The sequence below is a fragment of the Papaver somniferum genome, chromosome 10 (genome assembly GCF_003573695.1).
Source record: "Papaver somniferum cultivar HN1 chromosome 10, ASM357369v1, whole genome shotgun sequence".
In the NCBI taxonomy this organism is placed as follows: Eukaryota; Viridiplantae; Streptophyta; class Magnoliopsida; order Ranunculales; family Papaveraceae; genus Papaver; species Papaver somniferum.
This window is the reverse complement of record NC_039367.1, coordinates 53,548,430-53,567,097: the sequence shown is the minus strand read 5'-3', so window position 1 is coordinate 53,567,097 and position 18,668 is coordinate 53,548,430. Positions and strand designations below refer to the sequence as shown.

General features: G+C 37.3%; 1 protein-coding gene and 1 pseudogene across 2 annotated transcripts; both read left to right on the top strand.

The window, feature by feature from the left end:
- The first annotated feature begins 688 nt into the window (after positions 1-688).
- LOC113316990 (phytepsin-like) lies at positions 689-5,991 on the top strand. Of its 2 annotated transcripts, XM_026565144.1 has the most exons (15): positions 689-804; positions 893-933; positions 1,812-2,198; positions 2,313-2,373; positions 2,572-2,666; positions 2,739-2,851; positions 3,097-3,265; positions 3,349-3,388; positions 3,483-3,547; positions 4,210-4,323; positions 4,419-4,483; positions 4,600-4,759; positions 4,834-4,953; positions 5,202-5,290; positions 5,694-5,991. In XM_026565144.1, exons 3-15 carry the CDS (start codon positions 1,827-1,829, stop codon positions 5,776-5,778), a joined length of 1,548 nt encoding a protein of 515 aa, XP_026420929.1. In that variant the 5' UTR covers positions 689-804; positions 893-933; positions 1,812-1,826; the 3' UTR covers positions 5,779-5,991. The 2 variants fall into 2 exon arrangements, with proteins under 2 accessions (XP_026420929.1, XP_026420930.1); XM_026565145.1 differs by lacking the exons at positions 689-804; positions 893-933 and adding an exon at positions 1,403-1,429.
- An 810-nt stretch (positions 5,992-6,801) lies between these two features.
- On the top strand, positions 6,802-7,982 carry LOC113317575 (annotated as a pseudogene).
- Positions 7,983-18,668: the final 10,686 nt, after the last annotated feature.

Sequence of the window (18,668 nt, the reverse complement as noted above, 5' to 3'; positions counted from 1 at the left end):
AGACCAGGCCTACTTCTGCATATAATCCATAATTATTCACGAAGAATTGGATGTGCTCATGAACTTTTTGGACGGTAAGTTTTATAATGGACAAAATCTGAAAAATGAGTTTGTCTGTAGTTTTCACATTAAACACACATCCATCCGGCCATGGCCCATGATCTGATCCAGGCTTGTACGCTATGCTCTCGCAGAATAACGTTCCAGGAATCCAAAACAGAACACTTTAACCACCAAATGAGGAGTAGCGTGACAGCAATAACAGTATTGCATGTTTTCCTCTTTCTTTATTTACACGTCTTCCATATTCAAATAGTTTTTTTTTTTTAGTAACCCATTATTCAGTCGGTTTCATCCCCCTGCACGATTTCTATCTTCCAGGAAACAACAAATCTTCTTCTTCAAAAAGCAAACAACAAACCAAAACATACAACAAAATACACCGTATTAAATTATGCAACTACCCTGCACCTTCAGATACATCAATCATTGTTGAAGTCAACCTGCACCCACTCAACCACAACTTATTATAGAGTAATAAACACAACATCATAATTCTCCATTTTATGATTCTTTACTTCATTATTAAGGAGTATAAAGGTCTTGCTCGCATTAAAATAAGAATCTCGTGAAGCGGACAGGTTTCAGCAATGTGTCATATGTATAATCCGGAATCAACGATCAGGATTAATTCATCTTAAAATTAGTGAACGGTTGGTAATAGTTTATTTTGCTAACAAAGACTGGTAGCTAGGTTGTCTCCAGACTCTAATAAAGAGAGAGAGAGAAATTGAAGCGTGAAAGGTAGTTTTTCAGTTCCTTCTCTTCGCTCATCTTTTTGTATTTTCTCATCTTATAATTTCTTAATAATCCCTCTTCGGATTCTCCGCAGAACATCATCAACAGAAACAATCATCATCATCATTAGACCTTGTAAGGAATCGTTTCATTCTCTCTTTCTCTGAATTTAGTGTACATTTATACATATTCTTCTATTTTTGACTCATTCCGAGTCTTCTAATTCATGATAATTTCTTTGTATTTTTTTTTTTTTTTTTTTTGAAGATTTCTTAAGTTTTTCCTGTGATAGTTGTTATCATCACTAATTTCTTACTGTGAATTTGTTGTTTATGTTGTAGTAGGTTTGGTGTCTTCGAAGTTAGGGTTTTATATTTCTGTGTATGAGACTTCTGGTTGAGTTCGGAATGGTCAGAATTGTTTGATTTTGATCAAAATGGTTTGTTGCGTATGATGAATGCCTGAGACCACAATTTTGCATGTTTTTATTTGGTCAATGTTATCCATCCCTGCATTAAATTCCTTAGTAATTAAAAGCTGAACTAATTTGTGTTATGTAGTGTCTTTTAATTGGGCATCAATGCATCATCAACAGAAACAATCATCATCATCACCATTATGATTAGGCCTTGTATCTTCTGATGTCGTAGTATGAGTTTTTGTTGTTGTTTTTAGTATTAGGTTTGATCTTCTTAGTTAGGGTTTTTCGGTGATATTTCTGCTAAGATAAATTGCATATGCATGAGACTTCAAAATGGACAAAATAGTTTAATCTTGACTTACCAAAAAGTTTGTTGTTTATGATGAATGCTTGAGACCTCAATTTTATGATTTTGCATGTATTTATAAAATGATCTATCCCTGCATTAAATTCCTTAAGATGATTAATAATTAATAGCTGAATTAATTTGTATCATGCAATGTCTTTTAGTTGGGGTTAGCTTATGTATTCGTTATTGAATTTATAGTTGATTTTCATGAGCTTAAAGGGGATTTTATTTTCATTGTGGCAGAGATAGTAGGCAAACATGGGGATCAAATTCAAAGCCTTCTTGCTCTCGCTTTTCCTTTCGTTTGTGTTGTTTGCTCCAGTTTTTTCTGCAACTAGTGATGGGTTCCTTAGAATTGGGCTCAAGAAGAGGAACTTTGATCAGAACAACCGATTTGCTGCACGATTGGCCTCTGGGGAAGAGGATAAATTGAGAGCTTCTACTCGTAATTATAACTTCCGTGGTGTCCTGAGAGAGTCAGGGGAGCCTGATATTGTAGCATTGAAGAATTACATGGATGCTCAGTATTTCGGGGAGATTGGTGTTGGTACCCCACCTCAGAAGTTCACTGTCATATTTGACACCGGCAGCTCTAATCTGTGGGTTCCATCAGCAAAGTGCTATCTGTCAGTAAGTCTCTAACTGAGAGCAATCTATGTCTTCTTAGGGTTTTTCGCTTTTTAAATACTTTGGATGTTTGTTCGAAAGGAAAGATCAATAATATGAGTTTGCATTTGAATACAGGTTTCTTGCTTTTTCCATGCGAAATACAAGTCAAGCCAGTCAAAAACCTATAAAAAGAACGGTTTGTTTCTGCTCCTGGTTACATTTTAAACTTCATTACTTTTGCATGTTACTTCATTCATGAATATCGCATTACTGTGCTGATTGAGAGCTATACAAGATTTAGCTTGAGAACTGATATATATATGTATTGCCCTAGATTGTTTAACTTTAAGTTATTATAGGAGTGTAATCAGGTATGTTTATGTCGCTCATGCAGGTAAATCTGCTGCTATTCAATACGGCACTGGAGCAATTTCTGGCTTCTTTAGTGAAGACAGTGTCACAATTGGTGACCTTGTTGTTAAAGATCAGGTGATTTAAGGGACAAGTATATTCCTCCATAACATATCCTGAAGATTTGCTAATATTTTTTATCTTCGTCAGGAGTTTATTGAAGCAACTAAAGAACCTGGAGTTACATTCTTGATGGCCAAGTTTGATGGTATTCTTGGGCTTGGATTTCAAGAGATCTCAGTTGGCAAAGCGGTGCCTGTTTGGTATGCTGCTGTAATTTGCTATAGATTAATGTTATAGGCTAGATCAAAGAAATAAAGAACAACAAATAAAAGAAGTTACAGTCTACAGTTAATTGAATATCAAATCTTTAGCTGGTAACTCGGAGTTTTTGGTACTCTTAGTGATTTGTACTTGTCGCACTAGATAGTGGCTGGCCTCTGGGGAATCGGTCAGCTATTCCTGGCCAGAAACTTGTAAGAAACTAACAAACAAACAATTGTAACAGGTATAACATGGTCAAGCAGGGACTTATTAAAGAGCCCGTTTTCTCATTTTGGTTTAACCGGGATGTAAAAGGGGAAGAAGGAGGTGAACTTGTTTTTGGAGGAGTTGATCCTAACCATTACAAGGGTGCTCACACCTACATTCCTGTGACTAAGAAAGGTTATTGGCAGGTACGTTATTCACAATATCCATACATATAGTTCTTAATTCCTCCTCCTTTTTTAACTCTTTATACTTGGTTTCCTGTGATCAGTTTGATATGGGTGATGTCCTTATTGCTGGCAAGACAACTGGTAACTAATGCAATCCTTCTGTTTCTATTCTTGTTGTGGATTATCTTGAGGTATCCTCACTGTTGTGTTCTAATTTGACCATGCTGGTTTTCAGGATATTGTGCCGGTAGGTGTGCAGCAATAGCTGATTCAGGAACTTCTCTGTTGGCGGGTCCAACGGTGCGTATCAGCCTGTTAAACATTACTAAGTTCATGTGCATCCATGTAGATGGATGTGTCGCTTGTATTGTAGCATTTAAGTGCATGTGTTAACTGCTTTTCCGTAGCTCGTTGACATATTAGGTTTGTGGTAATTCACAGACATTTCGTGATGTAGTTGCTCGTGATTATCCTGTTCTGTCTGGCGTAACTTTATACAGTAGAGTCATTTCGGCTTCTTTTGACTGCCAAGAATGTCACCAACTGTATATGATCCTATGCTTCCTCATTGGGTATTATTAGTTCTTGCTTTTCCATAAAAGATATGGCACTATTAGCTTGGTAAAGAAGTGTCCCCACTTGAATTAGGGCATTGGCCTCAATGGGTTCCTTCAAATGTGGCTTTAGATTTATCCTTCATTACTTTAGGGCTGTATCTGTGGTTATTATTACTTCTTTCCTTTTCCACAAAAGATGGATGGCCATATTCCAGGATTATAAATCTGGTACCCTATCGACCACTGAGGCTTTGAAGTGTCTCCTATAGAAATGTGACGTTTAGGGCCGTATCAATGGGTTTCTCAGTTATGGCTTCAATTTTTATTTTTTCTTTCTGAAGTACGTTGGCATTAGCTACTTCCTTATTGATCTTCAGTTTCTTACTTTGATTTGTATTTTTTCAGGCCATAATTACAGAAATCAATCATGCGATTGGGGCTGCTGGAGTGGTTAGCCAGGAGTGTAAGACAGTAGTTTCAGAATATGGTGATATGATGATGGAGTTGTTATTAGCAGAGGTAGAATAAAAATAATTCTCCCACTTGCTTGTAATTGCCTTTTTGCTCAGGTTAAACAGTGTCTAAACTACTGCTTTTTGGTTTGTCATTTGCAGGCACAACCAAAGAAAGTTTGCTCTCGCGTCGGTTTATGTACTTTTGATGGGAGCAGAGGTGTTAGGTTAGGGTCTCCTTCTTATCTTCTTACTATGATGTTGGAAATGATGATGATAACAATAATTCAGTATGTTTAACGTTTCATAAAGTAACTTTCTTATTTGTATGTGACCTACATAGTGCTGGTATTGAAAGCGTTGTCGGTGCTAAGAATGAAGACAAATTATCCAGTGGTCTAACCGATGCCATGTGCTCTGCTTGTGAGATGTCTATCATCTGGATGCAAAACCAGCTTAAGCAGAATCAGACAAAAGAGCAGATCTTAGACTACGTTGATAAGGTAACATATTCTGAGCTGTTATGGGATGTAATGCATGTTAGTCGTTGTACTCATGGTGATGTCTTATTTTGCAGCTTTGTGATCGATTGCCTAGCCCAATGGGTCAATCAGGCGTCAACTGTGGAAGTCTTTCTTCCATGCCTAATGTTGCTTTTACCATTGGTGGTAAAACTTTTGAGCTCACCCCAGAACAGGTAGGATATCCGTTCAGTCGTTGATTTGCTATTCCAAGTCATTGGGACGTAGAGGGAAGGTCCCTGTGTTTGTTGCATGAATTAAGTAACCAACTACAACTCGGTTCACCTATTAGTCAAATAATCAGGATGTGTCATGCAGCACTAATATAGCTGTGGAGGGAAAGAAACAGTTTGGCATGATATATCCAACTTCTACACAAGTATTGAGTTTCTATTTTAATATTTTCTTTCGGTTTGGTGTTCAGTACATTCTCAAGGTCGGCGAGGGAGCTCAAGCTCAGTGCATCAGTGGATTTACAGCAATGGATATTCCTCCTCCTCATGGACCTCTTTGGTAGGATTTTTCTCCCAGTAATTATGCTATTGTTTTGTCCTTTTTCCCTCCCGTAGGGCTGGGCTAGATTTAGTTCTGGCATTGTTTGTTTGGTAGCTAAATCCTATCTCGAAACTAGAATGACATATTACCCAAATGCACTATTCCTCGTATATGTTGAACACAAATTTAAAATTAATCAATTCTAGCATTTGGAAAATATCAAATTAATTAGTCTATTAGAAACCCGATAGGAATCGCAATTTCGTGTGTCAGATGACACATGCACTGCTTAATTTTACTTTAAACACTAATTGAGGTTTGATCATTCTGTTGATTTGTTCATCGTTGCTTAAAACCTTTGTTTGTAGGGAATGAGCAAGTGTCCTAACATTTGAAACTAATGATAATTTCTTTATTGCAGGATATTGGGAGATGTCTTCATGGGTCAATACCACACTGTATTCGATTATGGTAAAATGAGGGTTGGATTTGCTGAAGCAGCATAAGCGGTGTTATCACTCGTTCCGGAGGCAACAGAACTTGTGTTACAGCATATAGGGATTTCAATAGTTTGGTTTGCTAAATGCTTATGTAAATATTTCCCATTTGAATGTTTCGCCTTTTTGCAGTATCGTTTTCTGTCACCAGTTGTATGTTTTCAGACATAACGAATAATAGTGTTACCAAAAAAAGAAAATGTCATGGTCTGTCAGGTAGTATCCTTAACTGAAACGAGCAGAAGTAATTGGATGGAAAAAGGAAGACCATTTTTCTTTTCCCCCAATTTTGCAATTGGAGGGCAGCAAGTGAGCCATCTCTTACCTAAGAGACCGATGATAGTCATAGAGAAACAGACAAACAGAAAAAGAAAAATGCATTATCCAACTTCTGATCCATTTATACCCTCTTCTCCGAAAAGGTTAGGTCCAAAGTTTTATCTGTATACAATGAGAATAAATTTGGGATTAAATTCTTTGTAGATACACTCAGAATTTGAAGCTTTACTTGGTTACCAAAAAAAAAAACAATTTTTCTTTTTTTTGAAGCTTTACTTACTAGTTACGAGTTACCACTTACCAAGTAGTCAGCTGCTCTTTGAAATACAAATAGTGACTGAGACGATCAGAAACTAACCCCTGAATATCAGTCATGGAATGCTGAATGTTTGCGAACATCTCAGTACAGTCTTGACTGAGACACTCAATATGCTGCCACAGCGGTAAGATCATTTTTAATTCTGGGTGACTTCGAAGTACCCAAGAAATGTGAAGTTGCCGATAAAGTGAATTGCGCGGACCAGTGGTGCCCGGTGAACAAAATTTACTACTCGTAATAAACACTCGGGCAGTTACCACATCCACACACTATTACAAATAAACACAATGTTTGGCTGACCGTGGTCCTATCTCTTCACATGGTCCAGAGAAAAAGAGCCGGAGAAAGATATATAAAAAAATCTAGAACACATAACAAGTGGACTATTCCCTGGCTGATGTTAATACTCCTAGATTTTCATAGGCTGGTGGATGAAACAGTGTCAACTATTCAACTACTGAGCCATGAACTATGTTAGCCAATTAAAATATCGATACAGATATCCCAAGATAAGTTACCGTTTAATGTCTAGTCCTACATATACAACCCAGCATCAGCATCTTCAAAACACAAAATCATCCAACTTCCATTCATTTCGTTCTCAGTCTTACTTATTTCAATCACAATTACTAATGGCTGCTTCAACAATGGCTCTATCTTCTCCTTCTCTTGCTGGAAAGGCAGTGAAGCTAACACCATCCATTTCAGAGGGTGAAGGAAGAGTCACCATGCTCTTCCAGAAGAAGACAGTGCCAAAAGCTGCTAAATCATCTAAACCCGCTGTTTCATCCAACAGCCCATGGTACGGTCCTGACCGAGTTAAATACTTGGGACCCTTCTCCGGTGAGTCTCCATCTTACCTCAATGGTGAATTCCCTGGTGACTACGGCTGGGACACCGCTGGGCTATCTGCTGATCCCGAAACTTTCGCTAAGAACCGTGAGCTTGAAGTGATTCACTGTAGATGGGCAATGCTCGGAGCTCTAGGATGCATCTTTCCCGAATTACTCTCGTGTAATGGGTGTTAAATTCGGTGAAGCCATTTGGTTCAAAGCCGGAGCACAAATTTTCAGTGAGGGTGGATTGGACTACCTTGGGAACTCAAGTCTGGTACATGCTCAAAGCATTTTAGCTATTTGGGCTACTCAAGTAATCCTGATGGGAGCAGTAGGGGGTTACCGTGTTGCTGGAGGACCACTTGGTGAGATTGTCGACCCACTTTATCCCGGTGGCAGTTTTGACCCCCTTGGACTTGCCGATGATCCAGAGGCTTTTGCCGAGTTGAAGGTGAAGGAGATAAAGAATGGAAGACTGGCAATGTTTTCCATGTTCGGGTACTTCGTTCAAGCAATTGTGACTGGTAAAGGACCTCTAGAAAACTTGGCCGATCATCTTGCTGATCCTGTTAGCAACAACGCTTGGGCTTTTGCCACAAATTTTGCCCCAGGAAAGTGAATGTAGAGACTGTGTAAAAAGTTAGCTAGATTCATCATTCGTTCGTGGTTGTTCTTATAGAAAACCGTAAGATCAAACAACTAAATGCTGTTTTAGTAGTGATGTAATTAAGTTAATTTGCGGCACCGTTTAATTTAATGAGAAAATCTTTGTGAAGCTATTTAAGTTATGCATGCATCTTGACACAGCCTTTTTCCAAATCGGTTTGGACTGAAAAGTCTAAGTCAAGGACTCAACCCCCATTTGGAGACGTCTGACAGTGAATCACCGGTGAATTTTACTGAGACGGGTATTAAAAATTTGTGTTCCGCAAATACTGCTATTTGTTTCAGGGTTTTCTTCTCCTTCTTCTATCTTCTTTTGTTTCTTAATATAACTTTCCATCTATATTCTTGCTTTTTGGCTCGCAATAATGACGAAATCAAATCTAGTGAGCAAAGTATTGTGTTACGAGCGTTTCACTTGTGGTATATGCATGGAATCCCTTCCCTTCGACAAAAAATTCAAAATCAAAAATAAGAAGAAAAAATCTCAATGTTCATCTCATCCGTTTTGCTGCGACTGCGTATCCAGCTACATCAAAGTAAAAGTTGAACACAACAACGCGTCAGAGATCAAATGCCCTGATGCTAAGTGTGTCATGATCTTAGATCCTTTAGCATGTCGATCGATCCTCCCTAAAAAATTATTCGTAAGATGGTGTAGAATCTTGTGCGAGTCCGTAGTTCATTCCCTAGGTTCGCACTCGCGTGGTAAAACTCATGCATACTGTCCTTACCAACATTGCTCAGAACTGATTTTGAACGAGTGTGGTTTGTCAACTACTCCTGTTACGAGAGAAAAGTGCCCTAATTGTAAGAACCTGTTCTGCTTTCAATGCCAAGTTCCATGGAGGGCGAACCATCCTTGCAACATCATGAATAAAGATAGCAGGGAAACGCAATTCTTGGAGCTGGTTATAAAAAACAACTGGAGATGCTGTCCAATTTGCAACCAATTCGTAGAGCGTATTGATGGATGTACACTCATAATGTGCAGGTATTGGATTTTGTTTTGCCAGTTAATATCATCGGTGATCAGTGGTTAGTTGCATGAAGGCTAATTTCATGCCGCATGTTCAATTCCTAGCTAGTTAAACCCTGATCAACATTTTTTTTTCCTTCTCGTAATGCAGATGCAAGACCAGATTTTGCTACTTCTGTGGTAGTAAAGTAACTAAAAGGAAGTTATGTGATTGCGGCAGAAGTGATTGGGACCTGCACCACGAAGGCTTAAACGTACAGGCACAGCAACCAACCGCTAACTTAACAGATCGTGATGCGAAGATCTTTTTCACACTTGCTTCATTATTCGTTGTTATTTGCGTCATAGGGTTTATAATTTTTTGTATCGCAACTATTTTAAAGTTCTAGCTATTTTAAATGCGTGGTAGTAGTAGTAGTAATTGACCATTTTAAAGTTGCCAGAAAGTGTTTCATAGTCGGTCATGGAATTGACATCCAGGCTTCCAGCATCAAAAGCGTATAGCAAGGCCATCTTTGTGTTTGCGAAATGGAGAAGAAATGCATCAGTTTCAATTCATGAAGCTAACAAAAATTAAAAATGAAGATGAAGACTGATTGTTTCAATTCATTATGATCATATTTTTTCATTATATTAGTGTGCTTTTTATAATACACCATTTATTTTATGCAGTGTATTTTGTTTTGTGCATTTTTTTAAAAAAATTATTAAACAGGTATTAACCCAAAAGATACATGACACGATAAACAACAACAAACATGACAGACTGCAAATCACTTTCACACCGGATCAAATAACAAATCTCTATGAACAGTCTTTCAGTTAACAGAATCACGGGTAAAAAAATCTTAGGTGACCAGAATACGTAACAGTAGCACCCGCTTACATATGGGAAAGCTTTAATTGGTGATGCTAAATCCACAGTCCGAGAACATTTTTTTAAGTTATTCTGATGATCACAACTAAAAGATGGTTTAACTGAAATTAATCTGGTAAACAATGAACTCGCTGTATAAATCGTCGGAGCTCCTGCATCTGCCGAAGAAGATCATAACCAAACTTGAAGCTATTTTCGATCAGATATATGGTGATCTGAACATAAGAAACCCATCACAGAGAAATACACATAATCTATAAGTGAAAGCAACATAACAGATCTGTTAAACATAAAATTAAAGCTTACATTCGAATAAACACATGATCTAACTAAAATTAGCTCAACCATAAACCCTAAGAGAGGATTCAGAGGATATCTAGAGTTGGAGATCGGAGGCAAAAAAATTGAAAAATCCGGAGATGCTACTGAAACTGCTATTTGGGTGTAGATCGGTGCTGAAAATGATGAAACAGATAAATCAGATCTCACCATTGTTCCAAAAATCCCATCTTCTTGAAGACCTTTATCAAAAAATTCTATTCAACTCCATCAAAAGCCTTTCTCATATCTATTTTGATGTCATGATATCCAAGCTTACCTTTCTTCCTTTTTTTCATCGCATGTGTAATCTCGTGAGCAATGAGAATGCTTTCGGAGATCTTCCTTCCAGGGACAAAAGCTTCCTGATAAGGCGAGATGCAGGAGTTAAGATGGGGTTTAATTCTGTTGGCCAATATTTTTGATATGATTTTGTAAACAATATTATACAGGCTAATCGGTCGGAAATCCCCCAGACCAAAAGGATTGTCTTTCTTGGGAATAAGAGTTAGGAAAGTTTGGTTGAGCTCTTTGAGGAGGAATTTAGATTCAAAGAATTTTTTGACAAGAATAGTCACTTCAGGCCCCACAATCGACCAGCTTTTCTGGAAGAAAATAGCTGGGTATCCATCCTGACCTGGCGATTTAGAGGGATGCATTTCGAAAATGACCCCCTTGATTTCTTCCACTGTAGGTATAGCAGTGAGGACTAAGTATATCTCATCAGTTACCCAGGTTGGTATGAGGTCCAGAATCTCTCATTCCTTTTCAATTTCTATGTCCCTCGTGGAGGTAGATATTTCTTCAAAATGTTTTTTTTTTTGAGAATTTTCGCTATATCAAGAAATCTGTCTTTCCAATTTCCATTAGAATCTTTCAATTTTGATATTTTTTTCTCCGAAATCTGTTCACAGTTTTCGTGTGAAAGTATTTTATATTCCTATCTCCCAATTTTATATCGTTGTCGCTCGATTTTTTTCTTCCGAAATTGATCCTCTATGTTTGTCCATTTATCTATCTCCATCAGCAGAGATTTCCAATGGGATCTAGATCTCTCGTCATGATTCGATGTTTGGTAACATTTATCCAATTCAAGTTTGACATTTCTTATTTTGGTTGTAATATTACCCAAAACACCTTTATTCCATTCTTTAAGAATATGTTTAAGGTTATTGAGTTTAGAAATAACTCGGAGTCCTGGGGATCCAGGGATAAACCTTTCCCAAGAATCCAGAATAAGGGGAAGGTAAGATTCATCTTCAGACCACATAGCTGGAAATCGAAATGGCTTAAAAACAGTAGCATACTTTCTAACCATTCTAAGCAAAATAGGACTATGATCAGAACCAACCGGTGGGAGATGGGTGAGAAACGCTTCGTTAAAGTTGTGAGCTAATTAACATTAGCCATAGCTCTGTCCAACCCTTCAGATCGATGATTGGACCAGGCAAATTCATTAGGGCTTTCAAAACCCAAATCTATTAGCCATATTTCCTTAACCATAGAAATAACTTCAGCAACTTCAAAAGATTGCCCTTCATTACCTCCTATTTTCTCATTTGGACTGAATATGATATTAAGATCCCCTAATAAAGTCCAGGGCATATCACTAGCTCTAGCTGCTACGGTTTTGGATCCTTGATAAAGGCCCTCATAAAAGAAAGTAAACAAATATTCGTTTCCTGTCTTCACATCTATTATCAAGGCATTGATCATATTCTTGTTGTTTTGTACAACCTCCAGATCGATATTATCATTCCATCCTAAGGCCAGGCACCCATCTATATCTATAGGTGGAAATAACCACCAATTCTTAAATTGGCATCGCTTGAGTAGCGAAATGAATGATCTTTCCTTAGCTTTAGCTTCCGATAGAAAAACTTTATTTCTTTATAATAAGAGACCCCCAAAACGCCACATGTCGTGTCCATAATCATTCTAATCTGTGGTTGATCCACATCATCAAATTTTGGCATGTCACTGCCATGTACTTTGCCAACTCATTGTACTCACGGTCTTTCCTTAAATGTACCAAAGGTCACCTTTCAGATCTCTCCAAAGGTTACCTTCCGAAAGATATCTTTCCAAACATATAAGGATGCCAATGCGACAAAACGTGATGCATAAGTTCTCTAACCGACACATCCCATCAACATCCAAGTAATATTATATGGATAACTACAAATAATCCACTGGAGATGTGTGTTAACGCGGTACACTAGACCAAACTTCTTCAAAGGGCCAAATTTACAAAACATCTAGTTATATTCATCCCACCGTCATACTACTACCATATATATAAGTTTTAAACTACTGCACAAAATCAACCTATCTCTGTCTCACCTATGTGAAACCTCTGAAATACCCAGTTTCTCTAAACCTTTGGGTACATTGGATTTCATTGTTTTCTTTAGTAATTTTCGCATCAATGTATTACTTTTTAGGTGCATTGCGTGTGAAAGCGCTTGCTACTAGATCAATGGTCACCTCTTCTTAATGGAAATATCATACATTATTACATTTCTTCAGGTCTCTTAGAAAACAACCCATGTAAGCCTCTTACCATTTCATGAACTACTTTTTTGATCGTGGAAAAAGATACACCGCACATGTTGGAAATACTGGATACAAAACATCAAAGGATCTGATGAGTTTTTAGATAAAAATAGTTGGAATACCAAATATCATATTATCAATTCGCTGCATTTACCGGGAATACCAAACGAACAATTAGTACTGAAAAATTGGAATTCTAATTGTATGTTGGAACATAAATCAATTATTAATGAATGTATTTTCGCAGAGTAAATTGGAAAGTTAGTTAGTGAAGAAACAGAACATAACATGAAATAGCATAGGATTGGTAAGGTACTAATAATGGTTTTTTGCCAAACGATGGGAAATATTACATTGGATACACAAGTCTATAAGAAGGAATCATTTGCATCATGGCATCATGTAACCAAGAGCCTCACCAAAGGAGAATCACAAGGCCCTGCATTGGCCTTCCAAGGCAATGAAGGTACCCTACATGACAATAGAAGACAAGATACCATGATTTAATTAATATTTCATGAGGATAAACACCTAGAGATTTTCAAGATTCACACTGCAATCACCACACCTTCACTTCTTGGTGATCTCATGAATTAAGAATCCCAAATGATACCAAAGTTCTCCCGGAAAACCCAACATTTGACTTCTCGCTTCCACCCTGAAAGTTTGGAGTCTATTTGATCGAATCTCTAGGGTAATAGTTTTCCAACATGTTGTAAGGTTGCTTCCTTCATCTGAGAAAAAAGACATGTTATTTTCCGGTACAACTGCAAAGGCCAAAAAACCAATAGACAGATTATGTTGTATGCTCACTTATGAGAAGAAACATAAAGGGGACCGCTCAATTACAACTACAAAGGCCTAAAAACTAATAGACAGATTGATGACATAAGGTATATGTAACCTTGGGGTGACTAGAAAATGTAAATTGATATAGTAAGAGAAAGAGACGAAAGCAACAGTTAAAAGTGAATTGTCGCTAATATATCTATATACTGTTACCAGGATTTACATGTACCAAGTCTATTCTAATTACAAGTGAAAAATGCAATAGACCATAAATTAAATTACCATCTGCGCTTTCACGTACTACTTTGTATCCGTATCTAATATTTCTGGTGCGTGAAAAGTGCACCTTCCATATCAGCAAACCTTTCCATGTCACGAAAATCATGTCGCCAACTCATCGCATACAGTAAGTTCACACCAAACTTCACATTTTTTGGTTAATTTTTTATCGAAATTTGTTTGGAAGGCTCCAACAAAACATCAACCATCAAACACTACCTTTCAGGTTAATTCTTACCGATATTTGATTGACCAAAGGGTGCGCCTTCTCATACAGTTATAGAATGGTAAAAAGATGTCTTTCTGGGTATTTTTATCTTTTTGTTTGAGTTGTCCTTTCAATTTAGTATCTCAAGAAATATGTTTTCTTCTAATCTTATAGCACTAAAAGACTTCAAATCTTACACGAAAAGAACGTTGTTTGCTTATTCTTAAAACTGGAAAAGATGTGTCTTCTGGAGTTGCACCTATATTACTGGTGCGTGAAAAGTGCACATTCCATGTCAGCAAACCTTTCCATGTCACGACAATCATGTCGCCAACTCATCGCATACAGTAAGTTCACACCAAACGTCACATTTTTTGGTTAATTTTTTATCGAAATTTGTTTGGAAGGCTCCAACAAAACATCAACCATCAAACGCTACCTTTCAGGTTAATTCTTACCGATATTTAATCTTATAGCCAAGCTCCAGCAGTAAATCATTCATTGTTCAGACTAAAGACTCTCTGGGACTACAAGACGCGGGATATGAGGGAGATCCGTTCACTTGGTCAAACAATCGAAAAGGTGACGCAAACATATGCGAAAGAATTGACAGAGCGTTAACTTCCTTATGTGGGCACAAAGTTTTCCGGACACTAAGGTAACTCATCTACCAAGGATTGGTTCTGACTATACGCCTATTTTATTAGATTCGAAGCCACAAAATTATAGGCTTCAGAAACCCTTTAGATGTCTTCGATCATGGTTAACTCATTCCACACTTCCTACGGTAGTTGAAGACTCTTGGAAATTACACTCTGCCAACTCCGGTGAGACTTCTTTTTCTGGGCTTTTAAAGTTACTCTCCATTGATTTAGCCCATTGGAACACAAATATTTTTGGGAACATACACAAAAATATCAAATCCATAAATAATAGAATAGATAGTATTCATAGATCCGGGAATATAGCTAAAGAAATCGACAAACTAAAAAACCTTCAAGCGGAGCTAGGAAAATGGTACAAAATCAAAAATGATTATTACCTCCAGCTTTCTAGAGATAAGTTCTTCAAAAAATATGATCAAAATACATAATATTTCCATGCTTCCGCCTCAAACAGAAAAAGAATCAATGCGATAAATTCTCTTAGAGAACCTTCTGGACTTTGGCTTTCGGATAGGGATCAAATCAATTCCCTGCTGCTTAAACACTTCCAACAAATAGGCACATCCCAAAACACCAACTTTTATTTTGATATATCTACCATCATAAACCCTTGCATCAACTCCGAAGAAAATGACTCTTTGACAGTAATTCCCACTAAAGAAGAAATTTGGCTCACCATCTCTAAATCAATGGGGAGCTCCAGGCCCAGATGGTTTTCAGCCGGGTTTCCTTAAAGCCAACTGGGACATTTTGGGAAATGATATAACCAACACAGTCCATGAGTTCTTTCGCTCGGCCATCCTCGAGAAAGATCTTAATCATTCTTTCATAACCCTCATCCCCAAAATTTCCACACCTCAAACTCCAGGAGATTTCAAACCTATTATCCCGAGTAATTCTATTTACAAAATCATCTCAAAAATCTTAGCTAATATACTAAAACCCATCCTTGGTAAAATAATCTCCCCAAATCAATCGGCCTTTCTCCATGGTCGACAAATCACAGATAACATCATAATTGCTCACGAACTTATTCATTCGATGAAAACATCCAAGAAAAAAAGGGTTTTCTAGCACTGAAGCTAGACCTATCAAAAGCTTTTGATAGGGTTGAATGGAATTTTATTGAGAGAATACTCTTGGCTTTTGGCTTCTCGGATTTCTGCACTAAACTTGTTATGCAATGCATTTCAACAACCTCCTTTTCAATCCTTCTAAATGGTTCCCCGAGACCATCTTTCAATACTTCTAGGGGCCTACGACAAGGTGATCCTTTATCACCGTATCTTTTCCTAATATGCATGGAAATACTTTCTAGACTCCTTGAAAAGGTAATTGAAGACAAGAGATTATCTGGTCTCCAAATAAACAAAGATGCTCCAAATATCTCTCACCTATTTTTTGCGGACGACTGATTTTTATTTACAAAAGCGGACATGGGGGAAGCAAAAAGTCTCTTAGAGATATTACAACTATTTGGGAACATCACGGGACAAATGGTTAATCTTCAAAAATCTAGTGTCTATTTCAGCCCAAAAATACATCCAAGACATGTAAAGATTTTAGCAAAAATATTAAAGGTGCCGCTGATGACGAAAAATGATAGATATTTGGGTACACCACTTTTCTTCGATAAAAACAGAAAAGCCAGCTTTAAGCCCTTGTTACAACGGTACTACTCTACGCTACAAGGTTGGAAATCAAAATTGTTATCTCAAGCGGGGAGGACGGTTTTGATAAAATCTATTCTTCAATCCTACCCAACATATCAAATGCAAGTCCTTGCTCTGTCGAAGGAAACTCTTGATCAGCTCGACCGCATTCAGAGAAATTTCTGGTGGAAGAAAGATGGCCAAGAAAGACAAGTAGGATTTATGAGGGCTTGGAAAAGTATATGCAAACCAATTTCTCAAGGTGGTCTAGGAATTAAAAATCCCCATCATTTCAACTTGTCTATCCTCACTAAACTTGCCAGTAGGCTGGTAACAGAACAACACCAATTATGGGTCAAACTCTTAAAAGCAAAATATTTCCCAAATTCCCACCCTCTTGAGAAATCCAGAACTTCGAATCTATCGTGGATTTAGACCAGCATAAAAAAAGGATTAGAGTTAATAAAAGGTAACTTTATTTGGCAAGTCAAAAATGGAGCCTCGGTGAAAATCTGGGAAGACAGATGGATCCTTAATGCGGATATAATCCAAAGAATCCCTAACATTCAAGAAAAGACGCCAACAAGAATTCAAGAGCTAATAACCGATCAAAATAGATGGGATCAGGAAAAGCTAAACCAATTCTTCTACCCAGAGGACAAGGAAAAAAATTCAAGCTTTGAATCCAAGGAACCATGAACAAGACATTATTAGATGGACACACCATCAATCGGGAAATTTCTCGGCCAAAAACGTCTATACTTTTTTAGCCAAACAGGATATTGATAATAATGATTTCCTATATTTCCCATGGAACAAGATCTGGAGAATTCAAGCCATCCCAAGAATCATACTGTTAATTTGGAAACTAGCTCAAAAAGTGCTACCAACATCGGCTAGACTAGGTTCTCACAATAAGGAAATCGACCCGTTTTGCCAATTATGTAACAACCAAGTGCAAGAAACAGAAGCTCATCTCTTCTGCGAGTGTCCTTTTACAAGAGCCGTCTGGTTTGGTCTCTCCCTTCACAACATTATACCCAGAAACTCTCACAACACCATTATTGATTGGATTAAATGGTGGATTACGGAAGATGATTTGAGCCATAATCAGGTTAAAATATCCACCACAATTTGGTTCATCTGGAAATATAGATGCTCGATAGTTTTTGAGAAAATCCACCCAAACCCAGTCAGCATAATATGACAAATCAACAGTTTCTTAAATTCCTCCACGTCAAATACTCCTCAGAGCAATAAGATGTATCAAAATAAAATATCAACCAACACTGATTGGTCCAACATAAATTCGGATCAGATGATATTCATTGATGCCTCCTATAAAAAAGAGGACTTTTCGATGGGATATGCGTTCATACTTTATTCTACTAATGAGGAGTCTTTCATCCATCTTTCTGCGGGTTCGGAGTGGGCAACGTCAGCTTTCCACGCGGAAGCAAAGGTCTTGCTAAAGGCTTTTACGTGGCTAAAAGAAAATATTTTATCAAGTGTGTCCATCGTAACAGACTGCAAAGCTTTGGCAGACAATATTAACAGGGTTACTACTGATTCTTCGTGGTCGGCAGGAAATACTTGGAAGGAAATAAGGAACTTATTGGACGATCTACCTCAAGCGAAAGTGAAATATATAAAGAGAAAAAACAACAAAGCAGCAGACTACATCGCAAAGGAGGCAAGGATTAAAAAATTACAGCACATGTCGGAGAACCTAAATCAAAAAGTTCATAAATCTAGCATTGATTCTAATACCTTTGAGAAAAATGATTTTGTAGATATTTTGTATTACATTTGCTAGTTTTTAATATATGAACTTTTCCATCAAAAAAAAAAAGAGTTGCACCTATATTTCCATATCTCAATAGGCACGTCGTTTGATTATCGTGTCTATAAATGCTCGACAAAATAGGCTTCACAAATAACCAGCAATATGTGGTAGGGTCTGATAAACTTGCGATGGATATGGGAACCAACAAGATGCAGACGAGCAAGATCAAACAATCAGCAAAACAAGATAATCATATGACAACTATCCGTTCACATTCTGTTGTCCATACTGACGGATCGGCTAAAAATACTACAACCCCAATTGTGTGCCTAATTGATCTCACAAAGTTTAATCCAATAACAACAGGTGAACAAAAAATCTTACGCTAACTTCCAAGATAACATTTTACAACGTCGTTACATAATTTTTGGTATCTATATTTTCCGATATATGTGTGACAGGAGGAGAATCAACCCAAACAAAATCAAAAAGGAAGGAGATGTCACATTTCAGAAGATCATCTCCTAAGTACGGTAATGAACCTTTTAGGTCTAACAAAAGAGTTTAATGAATTATATGGTGACACACTATATGCGCACCACTAAATTAAAATTTATTTCCCACTATTCAATAATGTCGCTAATTTAGAAATTATGCAATCTTTTGTGATATTAGATTTAAGCTTTGTTTGTG

Bases quoted from the DNA above. Each gene is read 5' to 3' on its own strand.
- LOC113316990 (XM_026565144.1), top strand. From the start codon at position 1,827: ATGGGGATCAAATTCAAAGCCTTCTTGCTCTCGCTTTTCCTTTCGTTT. The intron at 2,199-2,312 runs GTAAGTCTCTAA...ATTTGAATACAG, and splicing joins CAGCAAAGTGCTATCTGTCA to GTTTCTTGCTTTTTCCATGC. The intron at 2,374-2,571 runs GTTTGTTTCTGC...TCGCTCATGCAG, and splicing joins AAAAACCTATAAAAAGAACG to GTAAATCTGCTGCTATTCAA.